Here is a 19,019-nt window from a genome sequence, read left to right as displayed (position 1 = left end):
GTTTTGCGCGGCAGGTTGTCACGGTAACAGGCTACGGTTTGGACGATAGTACATGGCATTATGTTCGGATCTTGCGAACAGCGTCTAATGTAGCTGTTATGGTTGATCAGGAGTCAACATTTGCAGGTTTGTAGGCGCCGAACAGTTATTTGGATCTAGTTTGCGCGTCTTCTATTCATTGAAGTTAATCAGTTTTAATCGCGTTCGCACATGGTAAACCACAGTAGGAAGGATAAAAAAATGAGTAATAACATTTAAGAATATTAAGGCATTCATTGAAAAAGACTTTTTTTTTTATACCAAAATGCTTATTTGCATATATATTAGAATAAGATTCAGCCGTAATATAGGCGCTTCGAATATTGATTGCCCAAACTTCAGGTACGATAAAAGAAGGTAGCGCAGCCTATTACGAAATGTACCGTGTTTTTTTTTGGAAACCTTTTCGTTGCACCACGCTGTAGGTCCATGTCCATAGACATATGTGGTCACATGTTCAGAAATACCTGAAAGCTTCTTACATACACAGCATGGCAGAATCGTAAGGCCTAACCAACTGTGTGAACATCTGCAATCCAAGCAAATCGTATAAAAAAGGGGAACGCCGACGGGACTGCACAATCTTGGGCGTCTTTCAAATGTGGCTGCGATATTATAAATGCCGTGCTCGGCAACGCCAAGCAACAGCAGAGGCAGCGCATGGTAAAAAATATACGTTAAACAGTATTAGTTCTCTTTGAAATTTGATGCATGGCCAAAAGCGGGACCGCTTTCGGAACGTGATCAGGAAACAAGGCGTTTTCCGGTCAGCCTACCTCGAGAAGGCGCTGCACAATTCATTCTAAAGGTACTGGTTCATTCTGTTCTAGAAACTCCATCTAATGTTCGGATTCGTATGGGTTCACTTCGATTCGGTCACCAGCTCCTTCGGTTCGAGGGGGGCACAAATGGAGGCGGTGCCGACACCATTGCGACCCATTCCTTCGTCGGTGAAATTCAACATCTTAGAGTCAATGGAGTACCCTTGTCAGAGTCGTTAAGACCCGGAGAGATTTCTGGTTTTTCCATTGAATCTAACATTCTTCCGCCTGGACTTATTCAAGCTAGTGGGTCGCTGCTCCTTTCAAGGTAAACATTGTTTTTTTTTTGGAAAAATGAAAACTTTACGTTAATAATTCAGTGAAGATTATCTTCGGCTTTATTCACTATTTTGCTAGAAGTATATGGAGAATTGTGTGAGCAAATAATTCGGTTAAAACTATAACGGGTTTTTTGTTTTGGACATATAGTAACACTTCACGTTGGATTTAAATTCTATAAATAGAACACACTCGGTGAGCACTCGGTGATAGAACGTTCAGCTTTACTTCGCCGTGGATTATCGCATTTTTAATTTGTACTTCGTGATCAAGTGGAAGATATATGCCTCACAGAGTTCTAATAACAGTAAATGGCCAATGTACTGTTGATGTCGAAGCACACAAATCGCATAAAAAAAATCTAATAGATCATTTGGCAAAGCTAATTTAAACTTTTCAAGTTAGCCCAACTAACTTTCCCGGATCAATATATTTATGTCAGAGTGAATTTTTTCGATTGAATGGTAAAAACTCGAAAGTTCAGCTCTGTGCGTGCGCAAGTAGTGTATGATTGCGTGTATGAATGCGTGCATACATAGAGTATGTTTTAAACCGTTAGACTGATAATTTCAGAAGTTAAATGTCATTGTGTCAGCAAAACTATCTACCGCTATGGAAATATCAAATTTGACGTCTGATCAAGTGAGCGTCAAATGTACTGTACCTCTTTATAATAAGTCTCATTACAAGACTGATTTTATAGTTCAACTGATTTAATAGGATCGTAGGGTGTAGCCTTCGCCGCAGGCACATAACAAACGTTTGGTTTGTTGAGGCATGGCTAGCATTCAAGAAGTTTCTTTGAACTTTAAATTCGTAAACAGACGTGTAACGCAGCACACATGTGTATTATTCTTTAAATTCTCCAAGAATTCGTCTCTTAATTAACACATTATTGTATATAGATTAATATTTATTAATGTCATACTGGTTGCTGTCGCGGCACAGTGAGCACTTCTCGACTTTTTCGGCGCCCACGGGCTTCGTAGCGCTGAGTGCGTCGCCTTTTCGCGGACTTGAGATCACTCTCCGGATTCAGCCGACGGTTGACAGCGGTCTCGTGCTTCATTGGCCTGGCGCTAACGGAAGCGGGCTCACCCTCGAACTCGAGGACGCTCGACTCAAGATGATCGTTACCCAGCCTTCAGCGACGTATGGCGCCGCAGCAGCGACGTTGGCTGTTTCAACAGGACGCCATCAGCGTGGAGAGATGCCAAATAACAATGGAAGCAGTTTTGAGAGCCAAAGCGACCGTCAGGATTCATCGAAAAGTCTTAGGCATCAACACAGGTCAACATCGTCATTTTCCTCGTCGTCCTATCAATCATGTAAGAGAGGGGTTTTATGGACACCGTATTAATATGCACGTTACGATGACTTAAACAATATATCAAAGCTCAAAAACTATGTATATACAAACCATATTGGTTTTGAGAATGTCGGATTAAAAGATTAGCTAGCTAAATTTCATCAGAACAGAATTCGAAGAATAATTTATCCATACTCATGCTAGATATCAAGCGACAACAAGAAATATAACGATAATAGCAACACGAGCTTATGCTGGTTTAAGCATTACTGCTGTTCGCCAGCAGCTATTCTGTCCGATGTGGCAATAATTTAAATGTTTTCTAATAGTATTTCGCCGACATGTCACCGAACGGTCTTAATTCTGCTTTCTCGGCATGTGGATGTTGTATTGTATAGCTGCTTATGCTCTCCGTGACAGTGGAAGCGTCAGCCATCGAAGTGACGTCGTTCATGACCGCTTGCTGTTGAGCGATAATGCTATGCACTCAGTTCGAGTACACTCTACGACCGGCTTTCTACGACTTCGTGTTGATGACCAGGAGGCTGGAGCAGTGGAGACCCTTGACGCTAGTCTTTTACAAGGTAGCGTCTAGTACACGGCACAACACATGGTACACGAACAAAAGACCACTAAAAGCTGATACCCGACATTGAACACAGTTAGGCTGGCGGGAACATCTATTAGTATCAGGTGTTGTTAGAATGGGTTAAACAGTTAACCAAAAGCATCGTAAGAAAAACTAAGCGTAAACGTGTACGATCTGCTATGTTCTGATTAGGTTTGGTGTACATTGGCGGTGTACGAGAGTACAGCATACTCCCTGCCCCTGTTTCATCGCAATCTGGCTTCGCGGGCTGCATCGGCGTTGAGGACGTTAATGGTCAAAGCATCAAGTTGGCAGAAGAAGCTGTTATCCCTAGTGATGTCGTGTCGCAAGGTTGCCGAGGTGAAAAATTGAAAAAAATTCGTATAATCCTACGTTGATGGGTAATACTAAAAAGATCCAAATAGGCCTTAGAGAACAGCTCTGTTTGTTTTTACTTACCATTTCGTATGATGAGAGTCTGTAACTGAATAGACCATGTAGCAGGTTATTTGACGAACGGTAAACAACAGGATCTTTTTTTCGTGCCCTATATATAAAGAGTGGACTCCGATAACATAATTAATGATAAATTCACGCAGAAAAACTGTAACATCGACATAGCACCGTCCGGACCAACTAGCAAGAAGCTAAACAGCCTATAGCCAAAGCGGCCCCACAAGTGTTTCGCTTACCCACATCTTTTAATTCGGTGAAATTTACCGACGCTTTTGTGAGTCTTTCGTGAGTGTCCCATGATACGTATACGTGTATAACAGGACTACGAAGTGCCTTAGCTAACAAGTTACGTATATTTATCTCAATTTCCGGCAGCAAAAAATTAGTAAATGAAACTGAACCTCTGTCATCTGAACGAAGCTTGAACAACGCTCTACAGATTGCCTCTTAATAAACGCCTTCGCCCTCTACGTTGGGTAGCGTGGAGCCTTCCATATTGCCGGCCTGATTAAACAGCATGAAAGCAAAGGCGGGGCAAACTAGGATTGGTATTCATTTTAGCATCGCTATACTGCATTCTGGTACAGCGCACTACAGTCCACCGAACGCTAACGCTGCCGTCAAATCAGTTGCAAGCGACCCCAAACCACTATCGTTGGTTCATCCCTGAAGCCGTGTCTTGAGAAACCTTTTTCTCAGTCAATCAACTCGTCGATCTTTCGTAGACGGTAAAAAACAAGACAGACCGTTCTAGCCGTGGAAAGCAAAGAAGAGTTTTCAGCCGGCTAATTTCAGATCGTAAAGCTTTCCTTTTTCTGAATTACTCTTTGTCTCGTTGGACGGCAAGTGATTTGTTCTCACAGTTTACATCAACTAATGCCGATAAATAGTCGGGCGATTGACTAGAGGAATTTCTTTTACAGGCTGACCGACCGCCGGAGGGATGCACACAAAGACTTCTTGACCACAGTAAAATAGGGATTAGAAACTAGATTATGTTAAAGCTATACGTGTGGATAATTGTAGTCAGATTGAGGGGTTTGAGCAAATAAAACGGTACTCAACTGCAGCTACGGACGTTCTTCACAACGGTTATTTCATACTTATTTTTTCCAGCTCAATTAAAGTCAACCCAAGAGCTTTATGTTGTTGTGAGCTAGACGACATTTAAATAAAGTATCAATGAGAAATTCTGGCTCCATGAGACAACAATAATTAGTTTCGAGTTTTGCGTCTAGTACTGCCGTTAAGTTAAGCGTTGTTTTAGCTACGGGGATACAACTCTGGATTTTGATGAACAGTTTGAAAGGGAAAAACTTGCGCAATAAAAGCAATAATGTGCTTGCCCATTTAGCGCGACAAGTCAGTAAACTGAAATCACTGAGTCAGTTATATATAGTTGTTTCGGACATCATTGTTTCTCCGAACTTTGTAAATTGCAGGAAAAGCAAGCGGTTGTTCATCGAAACCTTGTGCCCACGGGGGAGTCTGTCACGAGAAGGACTCCAGGAGTCCGAACGCAGACAAACAGCAAACTGACCCAGCTGCTTCCAGTGGGCATTCGTTCAGCTGTGATTGCTCATTCACGTCGTTCCGAGGAGCAACGTGCACCCAAGGTACGACAAAGAAAAACATAAGTTTCTACATTCGACACAATGTGTTATCATGTCGCTACTGTCAAAAAATCGTTATCGCACACTGCTTTTTAACAATATGACAATGGGACAGCTCAGAAAGTTTGTTTACCATCTATAATTACACGCGCCAATGATACGATCGTGTTGGTATATGTACATCTTTTTTTTTCTAATAGACCAAATTAGAAACACTGTTCCTATAATAACCTAAGAAAGGTTTATTGAGCACCAGCCGCGGGCGTCGTCCAAGCATATCTTCAGCTGAGCGCTGGAGGTTAACAGGGTAAAATACGTAACAATAACAAACGACTCTTTTGTCTGGCCTAACTATTGCAGAAAGCGCATCATATGAATTTCATAGCGGTGGTTTGCTGCTTACGTCATCCGCTCTCCGTCGTCCCCGGGCCGGGGATGCACTCGCTTTAGGTTTAGTCGCCGAAGTTGACAATGCTGTACTCATTCGAGTTGAATTCCTCGCTACGAGCGATTATATCCAAATCGAAATTGTAAGCTTATATTTCGAACTGTATTCTCCCACTTCATGTAGCCTACTAGATCTATTTATGTATATTATAGTATCAGATTCGAACGATTCGATAATGTGACCACAATTGTGACTTTCTTGCTTCTTTTACAAATAACAAAAGTGCTAGCATTCGTAGCCGAAATATAAATATTATACATTAAAATTGCCCTTCCTTTTTTTTTATACAACATTATTGGCTTAGAGCTCTTATTATGGGAGTAAGTATTGCATTTGATATCCGCATACATATAAGAAGTGTGGAAAACGTACAATTTATTGATTAACAAAAAGCAAGCACGCTTTAAATGCATAAGTAATTTCTGATTCAGATTGACGGCGTCTTGTTTGCCATTTATAACGTGGCTGGTGAGGATTATGCACTGAATGTGCCGGGTGTCTATGTGCATGATAGACAGTATCACATAGTGAGATTCACGCACCGAGCGCGGGCCTCTACACTTCAACTGGACCAGTTGCCCGTACAGACTCGAAAACATAAGCAGCTTCAACAGCTAGCTGATGATGATCGTGAGTACAATTTTCGCTATGGAACTTGCATGCTTCGCTATGAAAATGGTAATAATTTACCACTTATTAGGTACTAGCAATTTTGATTAACTTACAAAAATGGCAAACGTATACTCGATTCTTATTTCCCCACTCACATTTCGCCTGAGTCTTGTATTAGATGGCGCAGCCGATGAAACCGTCGGAGGTGGGATTTCAGCGGATGTTAAGATTCAGCTCGGGGGCGTGTTATCTGGTTCTGCGTCAGCAGCAGTATCTAAAGGGTTCAGAGGTGTTTTGTCCGGAGTGGTACTTAACGGAGTTCGCCTCCTAGAGCTCAGCGCTGAAAGGGGCGATATCGTTGTTCAAGGTGATGCCACTCGCCTTCAGTCCCTTGCTCAAAGCAAGTACAGCCCGGCACATAACTACCCAGCAGATCAACCTTTCATGTTGAACGTAAGTCCTTCCCTTTTATTATACACCAATAAACTTATACAACATTTGCATTACATGCTAGATGAAATATATAGCTTTCACAGAATCTTTAAGACATTAGCTTAGCTCGAGCCTCACCTTTAATTTCGACCTCTCTTTTAGGATGCGAAACCTCCAGTAGAAGTTTACGAACGCGATGACCTCGTTTACTCAGAAGGGTCGGGATGTTATGAAAGCGACGATGACGACGCCGATTGTAACAATAACGCGGCTGATGACAATAGTAACTCAGGTAATGACAAAGAGTCGTACTGCACACACTGACGGTACAGGTCTGGTCGTATTGTTAACGACACGAACAATCAGTAAAGCCTAAGTAAATTGTGGATGAACCGCCAGCAAATATATATTTAAGCAAGAAACATACTATACGTACTTGTATCTATAGAAATTGGCCTGGGTTCCTTTGCGCACAATCAATAGTTTAACAAACTCTTTTGAGTAGTTTCTTTTTTTGTTCCATAAATTTACGAACTGTCCATTTGAACGATCTTTGAACCACTGAGCAGCTGGCGGGGGCGATGAACTCGTAACGGCCGTTTACATCCCTTCGCAACGGCGTAGTTCGGCGCCACATTACAACGGAAATTCCGTTGGTTTTTCGGCCGGTAGTGGCGGCACGACATCACGACCCTCACAAAAGAAAGCCATCTATTCATGTCATGACGACGAGGACTGTGTCGAAGAAGGTTCAGGCAACGGAATCGATGCCACTCGATCGAGATCGCAATCGAGCGGTATTATTGTAACGCCCCGAGCTCCTTACGAATCTCCGAACAGCGGAGATCACTCGCAAATAACCACGACTACGGCCAGGTAATGGAACGAGGATAAACGTTATAACAAAGCGATGGAGGTAACGTAAAGTAATTTAAATAAGCATTCATATTTCTATGTAACCCCCCATGCTAACCGCGTCCAGCCCATAGAATCCGAACGCTTAAAACGCTATCTCAGTGCTTGCAAGTTCTGAATTACTCCCACGTTTGTAATTCAGTGAATAATTACAAGCTTAAAAAACGGATGCTGTTTACGTCAAGAATGCTGACGTCTCTTTTGATTTGTTGCCGATACATATATATATGTGTATATTATATTATACATATGTTAGCTATTAGACATCGTCCCTAAAGTAGCGTGTTTAAACTAAATGTTTACCAATGACCCAACGAACAATCCTTGTATATGCATTTGATACAACTGGTACATTTTTTCACTGTATTTGATTTTGCTATTTTATCTAGAACGACAACGTCGATATATTCGACGACGTCCACAACTCCATCTCCATCAACTACAACTACCACTCATGAATGGATCATCGTTAAAACATTCTCGACACGGCCACCATTCAAGCCACGAACAACTTCAAGTAAACGCTGTCTTCTGATATACTTGATTTCGTTATCTAACTACCTACAATTAATTTTAACCGAATGATGCTGGACCAAAACAGTAATAAACGCACATGTTAAACCGTAGCGCATTTCATTTTCAGCGGGCATCCCGGAGGTGTTTTCCGTACCCATTCCTGAAGTTCACACACCGACGCAGATCAACAAAGACAAAAGCAAAACGAAGGTAAACTCAAATAATCATGATGACGAACTTTATATAGGATATAGTACTTTATACTTATATGTAGTGCAGTGTTTATTTGAGATTTTCGATATTCACAGCTTATTATTTTCTATGCTAGCCGCGCCCAGCCTGTAGAATCTGAGCGCTTAACGGTATCTCAATGCTTGCAACCTATGGCAGACGCTCGGAACAATTTTTTCGTGCCTAATCAGTGAGTTAAAGACAGACAGCCAGGGTAATTGCGAGGTTGCCGCCCGCTTTCGGAAGTAGCTAACTAACGATTTCTTACATAAAATTCGTGATTGTCTGCTTCGGATTAAACATTATGTAAACATTTTTCTTGATCATCATCTTTCAAAATCCTTCCTTTTATACATCGCTATATATTTTACTTGGAACATCTTTAATTATTAAGGGCTTCTAAGCGACCTTTCTTGTACTAGAAGTCCAAACTTTGCGTCAATGTACCTGCACTTTACATCGTGAACGAATTATTATTTTCCCTAAAATCATTTTCCGCTTCGTTGAAAGTCTGCTTACAATGTGGTAATAATAATAATAATGAAAATGATAATAATAATAACCGTTGTTAATTAATTAATTTAACAGCCTGCACGTGTTGACACAGCAGTGGCAGCCGACGGAACGGCACTCGTCATAGGCATCGTAGCGGGAATACTTGTCAGTCTCGTCATACTCGCATTGCTTCTCTACCGGTTTCGCACTGGCAGACCTGGTGGTGCCTGCAAGCCAAACAGCTTATACTATAATCCATGTGTCGGTGAAACTGGAGCCACAGGCCCTGGTGCAGGTCCCGGAATGGGAGCGCCCATCGGTCCTGGAGGTTTAGGTGCCGGCGGACCTGGAGGCGGTGGTGGTGCGTGCATTCCGTACGGGGTGGCTTCAGGCGGAGGCATCGCCGGCGGAGCGCCAGCCTATTCAACGTTGCACAAAGGTATGGCCGTGGCCGGCAATAAGAAGTCGGAACAAGTCAAAGATCCCCAGGAGTGGTACGTATGAGGGATGTTCAGCACGCAGTTATGGCTCGTAAGAACTATGAGACGAACGATAATATTGAAAATGCTAACAATGACAAGACGAATACTGTGAAGATGCGCAAGAATTACAATAGCAAATGGCTCGTAATCGGAAGAAGCTCGGGCGTGGTCCCACACAGATCGCGCTGCTCGCAAGCGCAAAAATACTGATTATTACCAATTTAATCATATTATACTGCTGCTGTATTGTTAGCAATAAGTCGATAGATGTCCGAGGGCTAGAAACGAAGAAATAAATATATGAGCGAAAGATCTGAGTAAATTAAGAACCGATGCTACAGGGCGAAAGCATTAGCATGATCGCCTAGGTAACAATAATAGGCGAGATACAATTTAGAAAATATATCTGACATGAACCATACATAAGAAGAATAGTAAACGAACGACAAACATACTGATGGACCGGTTGACAACTGTCTGATCAGCTGACGAATGTTTCTCTCCAAGATAACCTCGGCCAGACAAGAACAGATAAATGTCCATCAGAGCAGCGACACTTCTAAAGCCGCAAACCTCCGATGAAACCTCAATAATACATACAAGATAGCCAGAACGCAGCGGAGAAGCTAGCCAGCTGTTATTAGTATTACACAGACAGAAATAATGCAATCGACGGTAACACGCCTGACGACTAGATATGTCGTGTCAAGTAATACGATAGTACTGATTACGATACGCAAAAATGGGTAAGCGCAAGTGCAACGCAAGTCCCATCTATCATGATAATCGTACGCGCAGTTTTGGCACTCATGCATTAACTTAAACAGTTAACAAGAGACCAATATGCATTCTCGATTGTCACTTGATGCCAGCCATGTACCGAAACTGGAGAAAAAAAATTATTAACAAGGAAGTCTGTCTTCCAGCTTTCGAGACGTCTTGGGTCGTCCACAATACGGAGACTATGTATGCCAATTTCCGGTATACTATACCATGAGGAACAGTGGATTTCTAAGCAAACTTTTTGAGTTTCGATAAACACCCTCTTAATCCACACCTCATAGGTTCGGACCTGTTGGCTCCAGATGGAAGAGCAGGACACAAACGATCGCTCGAAAAATGAAAATAGACTTAATGGTAGTAAAAAAAATATGGTGATAAAGACGATATGAAAAAATAGGAACAATAACAAATATATATATAAAGAAGCAGATTATGTCACAGTGCTGAAAAATAATTAGATATTGATAGAACTATGAATATTGCCATGTGTGAATGGAACAGGATCAGAATGGGTGGAAACGGACCGGATGTGGTCGAATAACGAGAGCGCACGGAAGCGGATGACAAGATCAGTTTGCTGTTTACCGTTTTGTATCACTTTTAAACTACGTACAGCCGCAACAATAAGTGACAGTTTATAATGCTGCTGCTGATGATGATGATGATGTAATAGCTATTCCTATTAGCGTCACTGCTAACATTGCACAATACCTTCTGCGCGATGTCATCATCATCTACACCCTACCTACACTCAACTGCTGTCAAGAAACTTTCATATTTACCTTGTCTCGGTGATTTTTTCACCGTTGTTAGTGTTACTGTATTTACTTCTGCCAACCACTGACCACCATCGCAACATCATCAACCAAACGCTGTAACATGACCGTGTAATGTGTAATTATTAATGATAAGACGACGTGGAGGAAACAAATATTATTATATAGAATAATGCCGATAACACTACCAAATGCAACGTAGCTTGTATATTCTATACATTCATATAGAAAATTCCATGTAAGATGTTCAGAGGACGAAGTCGACCACTCTTAGCCGCCGCCGCCGCCGCCGCCGGAGTGTCGTCTCGCTTAGCCTGGATCGGCTCACGGCAATATATATATATATAATATTGTCGATGAAGAGGAAATATGTCGATGAGAAAGAATGAGGAGGAAGAAATGAATCGAAAGGTTGAGGGTCAATTCACAGAGGCCAGGTACAGATCCCTGCGTACTAACTCCAAATGAGACGCTAAAAATGGATTAATTCCATGTACCCCGCGACGTACTACAAGGGGACTCACCCTTCACATTATTGACGCTATAGTACTAATTAATAATAACACTCTGATAAGAATAATATTAATTGTAATAATGACAATGAAATGAGAAAAACAATACTAACTTAGAAAAGACTAGTAGTACGAATGATCATATGTGACATAACCCCAATCATATTTACATCATGCATGATAATATTACTTCATATAATGGTGAGAGGTCAGTTGAAGATCGAAACAGTCATAATATGAGACTAATGATCAGAAACTGAGAGGGAGGAAGATAGAAAAGCGAAATATTAATGAAACTATTTACGATGACGATAATTAATGTATTATTATCACTATTATTGAGAGACCATAAACATACCTATGACAATATACAATGCAACAGCAAGCATAAAGCTAAATATATACTTGTACATTTTTCTAAGTTTAGTGTGTACGTAGACTGATAATGACAACGTCAAAAGTAAGTTTTGTCATTTATTGAGTTCTTGTTCTATACTCAAACTGCTGGGGAAACGGAACGGATCACTAAAGGGCCAGTAGATAAAAAGGGAACGTCTCAACAGTACTAACTAGTATCAACAACAACAATAATTATAGTGACAATAATTTTCGTACAATTTCCGCTATTTATCATGCCACACACAGAATGTACGCGCACAGACAACCGAATTTACATTGGTAATATCAACGGGCAATCACTTCTACAAATATGCTGATAACGCATACACGACTTACACACTTGTCAGACGCGGTTTTCCCCCGGACGCTCATATCGCTACTGCTGTTGTAGGGCTGCGCAGTGTTTTGGTCGAACACACGTTTATCCGATGCCTAGGCCTGGTGGGAATACTACAGGCAACTGTGTCAAACAGGACAATGGAAATACTTTAACAATGATAGTTCTAACACGAGGTAGACTTCCTATTTGCGCTTAAAAAATTAATCTGAAAGTAAAATCTTTAGCGCCAATCAAATCCCTGATATTGAGGGCGTCATTTTACGTTTTTTCGTACCGGAGAGTGACGTACACGTTTTCAAGTAAGTAGCATGATAAAAGCTGAAACGTCACCTCAGAATATTGATCATAATTATCAGATGTCTGTGTACGTTGGTCTATTCTAACCATTCTTGAAAAGCAATAACAACCAATATACGATCCCAGCGAGGTTCAAAACCGGCTTCAATAACAATAACAGATAACTATCGTTTGTCTAACAATCTTCGACATAGTAATACCAAACTATAGTATCAATAAACGAGAAGCTGTTGTTGACAGATGTTGCACAACATGCATCGTGCAAGGGCATGGTGCCAGCAGTTTCACTTTGTCAAATAGAAAGGCAGTGGAGAGAAAAAAGCTCAACGACAAGATAACAGGCTTCATGCAGTGGCGAATGGGTAGCCGGTTGTGTTCTTCGTTTTTGATGTTTATTTTTCGTTCTTTAACAGACCACGGGCTCTAGCAGACGACGACGACAGGTTGTACTATACCGTATGTTCTGTACATAGCTAATGCTCGTTCATACATTGATTATAGTGGGCAAATTATAGAACTACTACGACAAGGAAAATAATTATATATATATATGTAATAATAAGCGCACTTTCCTAACATGCACATATCTCTTGGTTACAAACCCAGCGCAACAGGTGGCATTATTTCGTCCCTGCAACGAATAATAACATATATAATGATTGACGTTTATATTTATTATTATTATTAGTAATATTTAGGTTTAAAAAATCAATAAGGTTCAAAAAAGCTAGTGTAATTTAATCAACCGTGTGTGGCGCACTGAAGGCAAGTAATAGCGAATACTCCTTTCTGCCGCGTTTACTGTTACTCACGAAGATCGCTGTTCGATAATACTAATCATACGAACATGTAGCATCTTGTTCGACATCTATTAGTACCCTAGATGTGATCTCTGTGCTATTACAGAAAATTTAACTGAGATTCGCACCATTGACAATTGTGACGAAATTGCCATTCGAGTTTTTCTATAACCAGACAGGTTGTCACGAATCACGCTCACAACATACACCGTTTACCAATATTTTCACGCTCCTTAGATTATCCCAACAGGAAGAACAACATAAGCCGCACTGCATTATTGAGGACTGATTGTCTAGGAGTTAATTGATTTATACCCCATATTGTGTCCCAAAAAATATATTCACAGCTGGGAATTATTTAAACTTCGTTTTTTCTTCACATATGGTTACTATTTTACCTACAAAAACCTACATCTATGTAACGATAAGCTATTGAATCAGAAGCCCAATTACGATTTTTAGATCTTCTAGTATTATCACGACGATAAAGTGCAGGGGCTTTCTCCTGTTGGAAACATAATTCGTCATCTTCACCGGAGTCGTTTCGAATGCGCCATAAAACAGATCCTCACAGTAGTGGTTAGTAATTGGTACCGGTCCATATACTGTCAAAAAAGTATACTTATTTTTAGGAAAGTTTATATAAATAAAAGAAACAACTATCAAGAACCCGTACACAGGCGTGCCAACAAGAGTGAAACGCAAAAAAAATCTGTTTTATCTTCGATATATCTATATACTTGCGTACAGTGTACAGACCAAATGGCCATCGAATATCAGCTGGGCTGGAAACGCGAATCCACCAGCTCCCCTCTATTCTATCTATCTAACGAAAAAACTAGTAGTCTAGACGTTTGATCGTCAACTAGACAAATGTCACTCCCCCCCCCCCCACGGCCCATTTCCGCGCCGTTCAAAATGGACGAAGGGTGTAATATTCAGTTAGCACAACTGCCAACAAAAATCGCAAGCTATTATTTTTTTAGATGACGACAACATCCGATTTACTTTCTAAACGTGTTCACTGCTTGTTCTAAGTATATATAACGTGTAGAACTAGTAAAACAACATTGACTGTATTAACTAAACAGACGTTCATTACTGAATTGGCAAACTGAACGTACATTGCCCCTGTGTAAACTTTCGATCGAACATTTGTGATAATGTTTTTAGCTGATTTCCTATAGAACTGAATAGGTACCTCACCTTTCGAAAAAAAGTTATTATCAAATTCATTTTCGACTAAAACACATCAAATTAAAGGTAACCGAATATCAAAAAGTACTGACTGTATTTGATTGGGTATAGTATAATTTCAGTCGTGCCCTCAGTAGGACGGCTGAGTTTCTGTCTGGTTTAGATTATCGGTACTATGTTACCCTGCACCTAGGCAGAATAGCCACAGCAGTGATTCGGACCTTATTTTAGGTGGTACCCTCGGAGACAGAGATCTTCTTTGGATATGGCCATTGCTTGTACATAATAATCTCCTGGGGCAAAGCGTGCATTTGTCAGAATATTTGATTATGGAGGTATAGGGTGCATGCGTGTCTGTTCTATAATGCGAAATTGAAATAAGTTTTGAATAGGCGTGTAAAGCTTTTTAGACTTAATTGCCTATCAAATTTTATCATTACACAAAATATACACTCAAAAATATCAATACGCATTTAATACAAATAATCACCGACGCTACCCCCTTGGCTAAAACTGATGGAAAAATCGACTGTGAACAAAGGCATTTTTCCCCATTGTCCAATAGGGTTCTAATAATAAACAGGTTAAAAAAGAGAATGTGACAGAAGGTCATCAGAGATCTTCACTGGAAACATTCAATGGTAGCACCTCTATCTTTGCATGAAACACTCATTCGATAACACCGCATCATAGAGATATACACTTATATGCACACGAGCTAATTAAATAGTAACTCAGCGCCGACAATCATGAGCAACACCGGTTGAAATACCAATGCCACATTAAGTAATAGTCTTTTGCCTCGCCAGCTAACGGAAGCACGAACAGCAGTAAGCGATTAAGCCGACTAATTTACTAACACGAAGTAACCGAAATATTATAGGCTATATAGGTGTTTCGATCATACACCGCGCAACTGAAAACGAGATTTGCTATACGAGAAATAGCTATCCAATGGCCATAATTGTTATTAACAATTCAGACAGGTAGACATGCCGTTTACAAAATTCTGCACTGGATGGCTTCGAGATTAATGTCATCGGCGTTAAGCGAACAACCAAGTAATCTCGTGCACGTACGCTATCGAATATCAATCATATCCTTTTTTATAGTTCCTTTTTATAATTGCATCAATATTGCTATACTAATCATTACTATTATAATATACGTTTCAACATGTTGAAGATTATATCGACATGATGAAGACGAATCAAAATAGGATTATATTGCATCTATATGTAACACAAATATGCATTTCCCTTATTTGCAGACAAGGTACACCGTAAACGAAACGTTATGTATGCTAGACATTAACATAGACGTACATACGTAGTCTTTCTGTATTTGAGAACTGTTGTTCTTGGCACCGATTTTTGCGCATATGATAAAAAGCGGGAATAATACACAGCCAGTTTCTACATAAAGAACCCTTATGGACGTCTGTGAGGCATTATACACTAGTCTGCACAATTTCAAGATATCGCACAGGCTTTTTTTCAAATTTTATATAGGTCAATTTCTGCAAAGGCTGAATGTGGCAAGCATTCAATCTGGTTAAGAATGGCAAATGGAGAGGGTCATCAAAAACAATGTCCGACCCTTCTTAATCATTACTTCACATCTATAAACTTGTGAAATTCTTGAAATTTTTATTAGCATAACGAATGACAAAAAGTTTAATGTCTCTCAGCTAGTATTGTATGGAAAGATATTAACTGGTATGGTGAAAAGTTCTCGAGTGGCCAGTTTTTAAAATAAAGGCACGTTATGACATTACGAGACATTACCCGCAGTGAGTTCGTGCGGGTCGTTAGATTGTTCCTCAATGGTTTGTGTGACGGCCTACGAACGCTGCAGTTTCTAAGAAAGATTGTAATTTTGACCAATATGTGCCGAAATGGGAATTCGTGCTCATGGCGACCCTTCTCGTTAGGATAGCCCATCATTAAATTGCACGTAATATAACGTTATCTATTTAACGACCGCAGAAATGCGCACTTGTTGTTCTTCAGCGGTGTCTCTAACAATATAATGGATGATAGATCCGGTATACAGACTCATTATCGTAGTATCGTAAAAAACAAACAATCTTAATGCTATGAACATCTGCTAAAGATAAAAGAATGGTGCGTTAAGTATACATTATTCTTAGACTATGCATATTATTAGTTGACAGGACAAAGTGATAGCGCGATTGTAGCATGAGGGTGCAAAGTTCAGAGGACGAACCGAAGACCTATCTAGCTGAACGAATCAAAGAATAAGTGAGGTACAAATATTGACTAACTGCTTCTCGTTGGTATCAGTTAAAGAAGCATTTGAGTAGGCTCATGCGACTCTGAGATGTATTAACAACAGTTGGTGGAACGTGACAAGGTTGTCTGGGGGGTGGGGGGGGAGGTGCCGTCATTAATGAAAATGGACATTGATAAATGAAGACCACTTTGATGAATGAAGCGGTCTATGGCGGCATAGATACAATACAACACTCCACTGTAACTGCACGAAACATATTTCAGCTCCTGAGTGCAAAAGTAAAAATGTAAAGAACCAAAAATTTATACCTTACTAACCTAGAGGGGCCGATACTATCATTAGTAGTAACATCTAACTATTGCTGAAAACAAAATCGGCGGACAGGTGCAGAGGGTCGGAAGATCCCATCGTCTGTAATTCACATAATGACTCCCTGCATTACGTCCAGGGCTGTTGCTCTATCTAAAATCAACAAACATATCGCGTGGTTCGGAAGGCCTTGCGCGTATGCGAACGGCGCTATGCTGGATTTCGGAGATCTGGAGTCACTTTTTTGTGGATTAGAGAAAGCACCTACTTGCCCAACAGTAGTTATAAAATACTTGAGAATAGTCAGGTTTTTGTAACCATAAGATAATAAAAATAGACAGGGGTTAATGAAGAAAACGGGTTTAAAAAACAAACTAAAGCCTATTCGTGTAAAAATGAGCCCAAAAACTACCTTTGGGCATAAAATGCACCTTTTTAACTTAAAACAGTGCGTTTGGTCGACAACAGTTTAAAGCATAGAGCTAAAGGCATCGCAAACAAGAAATGTCATTATAAAATACCCTATAGAATCACACTTCAGGAAAAATTCGAATATGGAAAATGGGTTCGATACGTAAGGTAAGATTAATTAGGATAGAAGCCCTTCCTTATAAGCAAGTATATTGTAACAGCGGCAATGAAAGCCGAAAATCCTACAAAAATTAAACGTTTTTAAATAAATATCAACGTTCGCGCATCATACAAATACACACAACTACAACAGCATTAAAACTGCTTATTACTTGTGAGCTTCTTCGCTACAATAGCGGTCTGTCTTCAACCTGCTTTTTTAAAATAGTTCTGTTAGAAAGAGATCTGATGGAAATCTATTAGGTTTTGATTGAAACGGGAACTTTAGCAAAAGTGCGTCATCTAAAGCTTTACTACCCGTTGAATTCACATTGCACTTTCCTTCCCTGTCGTCGTCTGCTAGACATAATATATCGACACGACTTATTATTAAAAAAATCATAAACGATAGTAAATAAAACAGCTATTAAGGTTAATAAAAAAGTGACAATGTATCCTAATTATGATGATCACAGTGATGGTGATAATGATAAGATGGTGAACGTCAAGGAGGCGTAACGTCGACAACAAACATAATTACAGATGAAAACGAACGAAGATTAGATAGAGTACTGAAGGGGGTATCATCAACTGATGCAGTACAGATGATAAGGCGTTAAATAAATTGCTGAATAAACTAAAAAAATGCAACAATCTCTTAGTAAAAAGACGTGATGTTTTCATTTTTAGAGCATAACGCGTACTTATAGAGCCTTTGCAACTGACACTGATGACAGGAAAGTTATATCGAAGCAAGAGAGTCTGCAGTTCATAATTTTCGCCACCGAACGTAACTTGCGTTTCGAATCAACGCCTTAAACTCTATAAATACGAGAACAAGCCTTGCCAGAGACTGCTGAATACTGATCATTTATCTTTAATCCTTTACAAAACCTTCGTTGCTTTCTTCTTTTCGTACGTGTACCAGTAGCTCAGATCTCCTGTCGGCTTTGCAGTTTTTCCCAATGAACTTCCGCAAATCATTATTTCAGAGCCATTGTGGTCGACCATGCTTTCCGTGTATTGCGTTACGATCGCGTTGCATTTTACGGTCTTTCGGCGGTTTCGGTTGGCAACCGCAAATCAACAGAGCACACATCAAAATAAAACGAATAAGTTCTAAGATTTGGAGCGGCAGTAAATTTTCGCAATAGACTGAGTTGAAATTAATCGAAAGCCGGTTACTGCAAGTAGGTCTTCATTAGCTATAGTTTATTAGTTATGTTCTTTTATATAGATCTACGAGAAGCAAATGCATTTTAAAATGTCTTCAAAATAGGTTGGATAGCAGGATCTGTGTTTTTTATACAAATAGTCTGGACATTTACTCTTATAGTTTAGAGCTCCGACTGTTTTTCGAGTTGAAATTGTAGGGCAATTACTGTCGCAAAAGTTTTCTTTATTAGAGGATAAATCGGAAACAAGTACGAGTTTTTCTATCGAACGAGGTGCGATAAGTTAGCTAAGTAGACTCAGTAACACCAGTCTTGTCGTAACACACATTTGCGTGTGTCATCTTGCCTGTTATCGTAGTCCTGATATG

The 19,019-nt window shown here is 40.1% G+C and overlaps 1 protein-coding gene and 2 long non-coding RNA genes across 10 annotated transcripts; 1 reads left to right on the top strand and 2 right to left on the bottom strand.

The window, feature by feature from the left end:
* Positions 1–28: 28 nt before the first annotated feature.
* On the top strand, positions 29–11,706 carry LOC111272783 (uncharacterized). The gene is made up of 14 exons (XM_022854411.2): positions 29–126; positions 870–1,128; positions 2,088–2,467; positions 2,847–3,032; positions 3,230–3,397; positions 4,936–5,109; positions 5,467–5,636; positions 5,986–6,184; positions 6,345–6,619; positions 6,761–6,890; positions 7,168–7,474; positions 7,903–8,030; positions 8,157–8,239; positions 8,849–11,706. The coding sequence occupies exons 1-14, from the start codon at positions 99–101 to the stop codon at positions 9,257–9,259; spliced, it is 2,898 nt and encodes a 965-aa protein (XP_022710146.1). The 5' UTR covers positions 29–98; the 3' UTR covers positions 9,260–11,706.
* On the bottom strand, positions 2,334–18,707 carry LOC147751815 (uncharacterized). Of its 8 annotated transcripts, none has more exons than XR_015315838.1 (3): positions 12,048–18,163; positions 10,803–10,892; positions 2,334–2,456 (listed from the first exon to the last, which is right to left on the bottom strand). It is a non-coding gene; the product is annotated as an uncharacterized LOC147751815 (long non-coding RNA). The 8 variants fall into 8 exon arrangements; XR_015315840.1 differs by lacking the exon at positions 2,334–2,456 and adding an exon at positions 9,044–9,174 and having other exon boundaries at positions 10,803–12,167; positions 12,322–18,642; XR_015315841.1 differs by lacking the exon at positions 2,334–2,456 and adding an exon at positions 9,044–9,174 and having other exon boundaries at positions 10,803–12,167; positions 12,432–18,642.
* On the bottom strand, positions 6,418–7,174 carry LOC111272784 (uncharacterized). The gene is made up of 3 exons (XR_002687719.2): positions 7,035–7,174; positions 6,737–6,869; positions 6,418–6,506 (listed from the first exon to the last, which is right to left on the bottom strand). It is a non-coding gene; the product is annotated as an uncharacterized LOC111272784 (long non-coding RNA).
* Positions 18,708–19,019: the final 312 nt, after the last annotated feature.

The sequence above is a fragment of the Varroa jacobsoni genome, unplaced genomic scaffold (assembly GCF_002532875.2).
Source record: "Varroa jacobsoni isolate VJ856 unplaced genomic scaffold, vjacob_1.0 contig03250, whole genome shotgun sequence".
Taxonomy (NCBI): Eukaryota; Metazoa; Arthropoda; class Arachnida; order Mesostigmata; family Varroidae; genus Varroa; species Varroa jacobsoni.
This window is presented reverse-complemented; position numbering and strand designations above follow the sequence as displayed.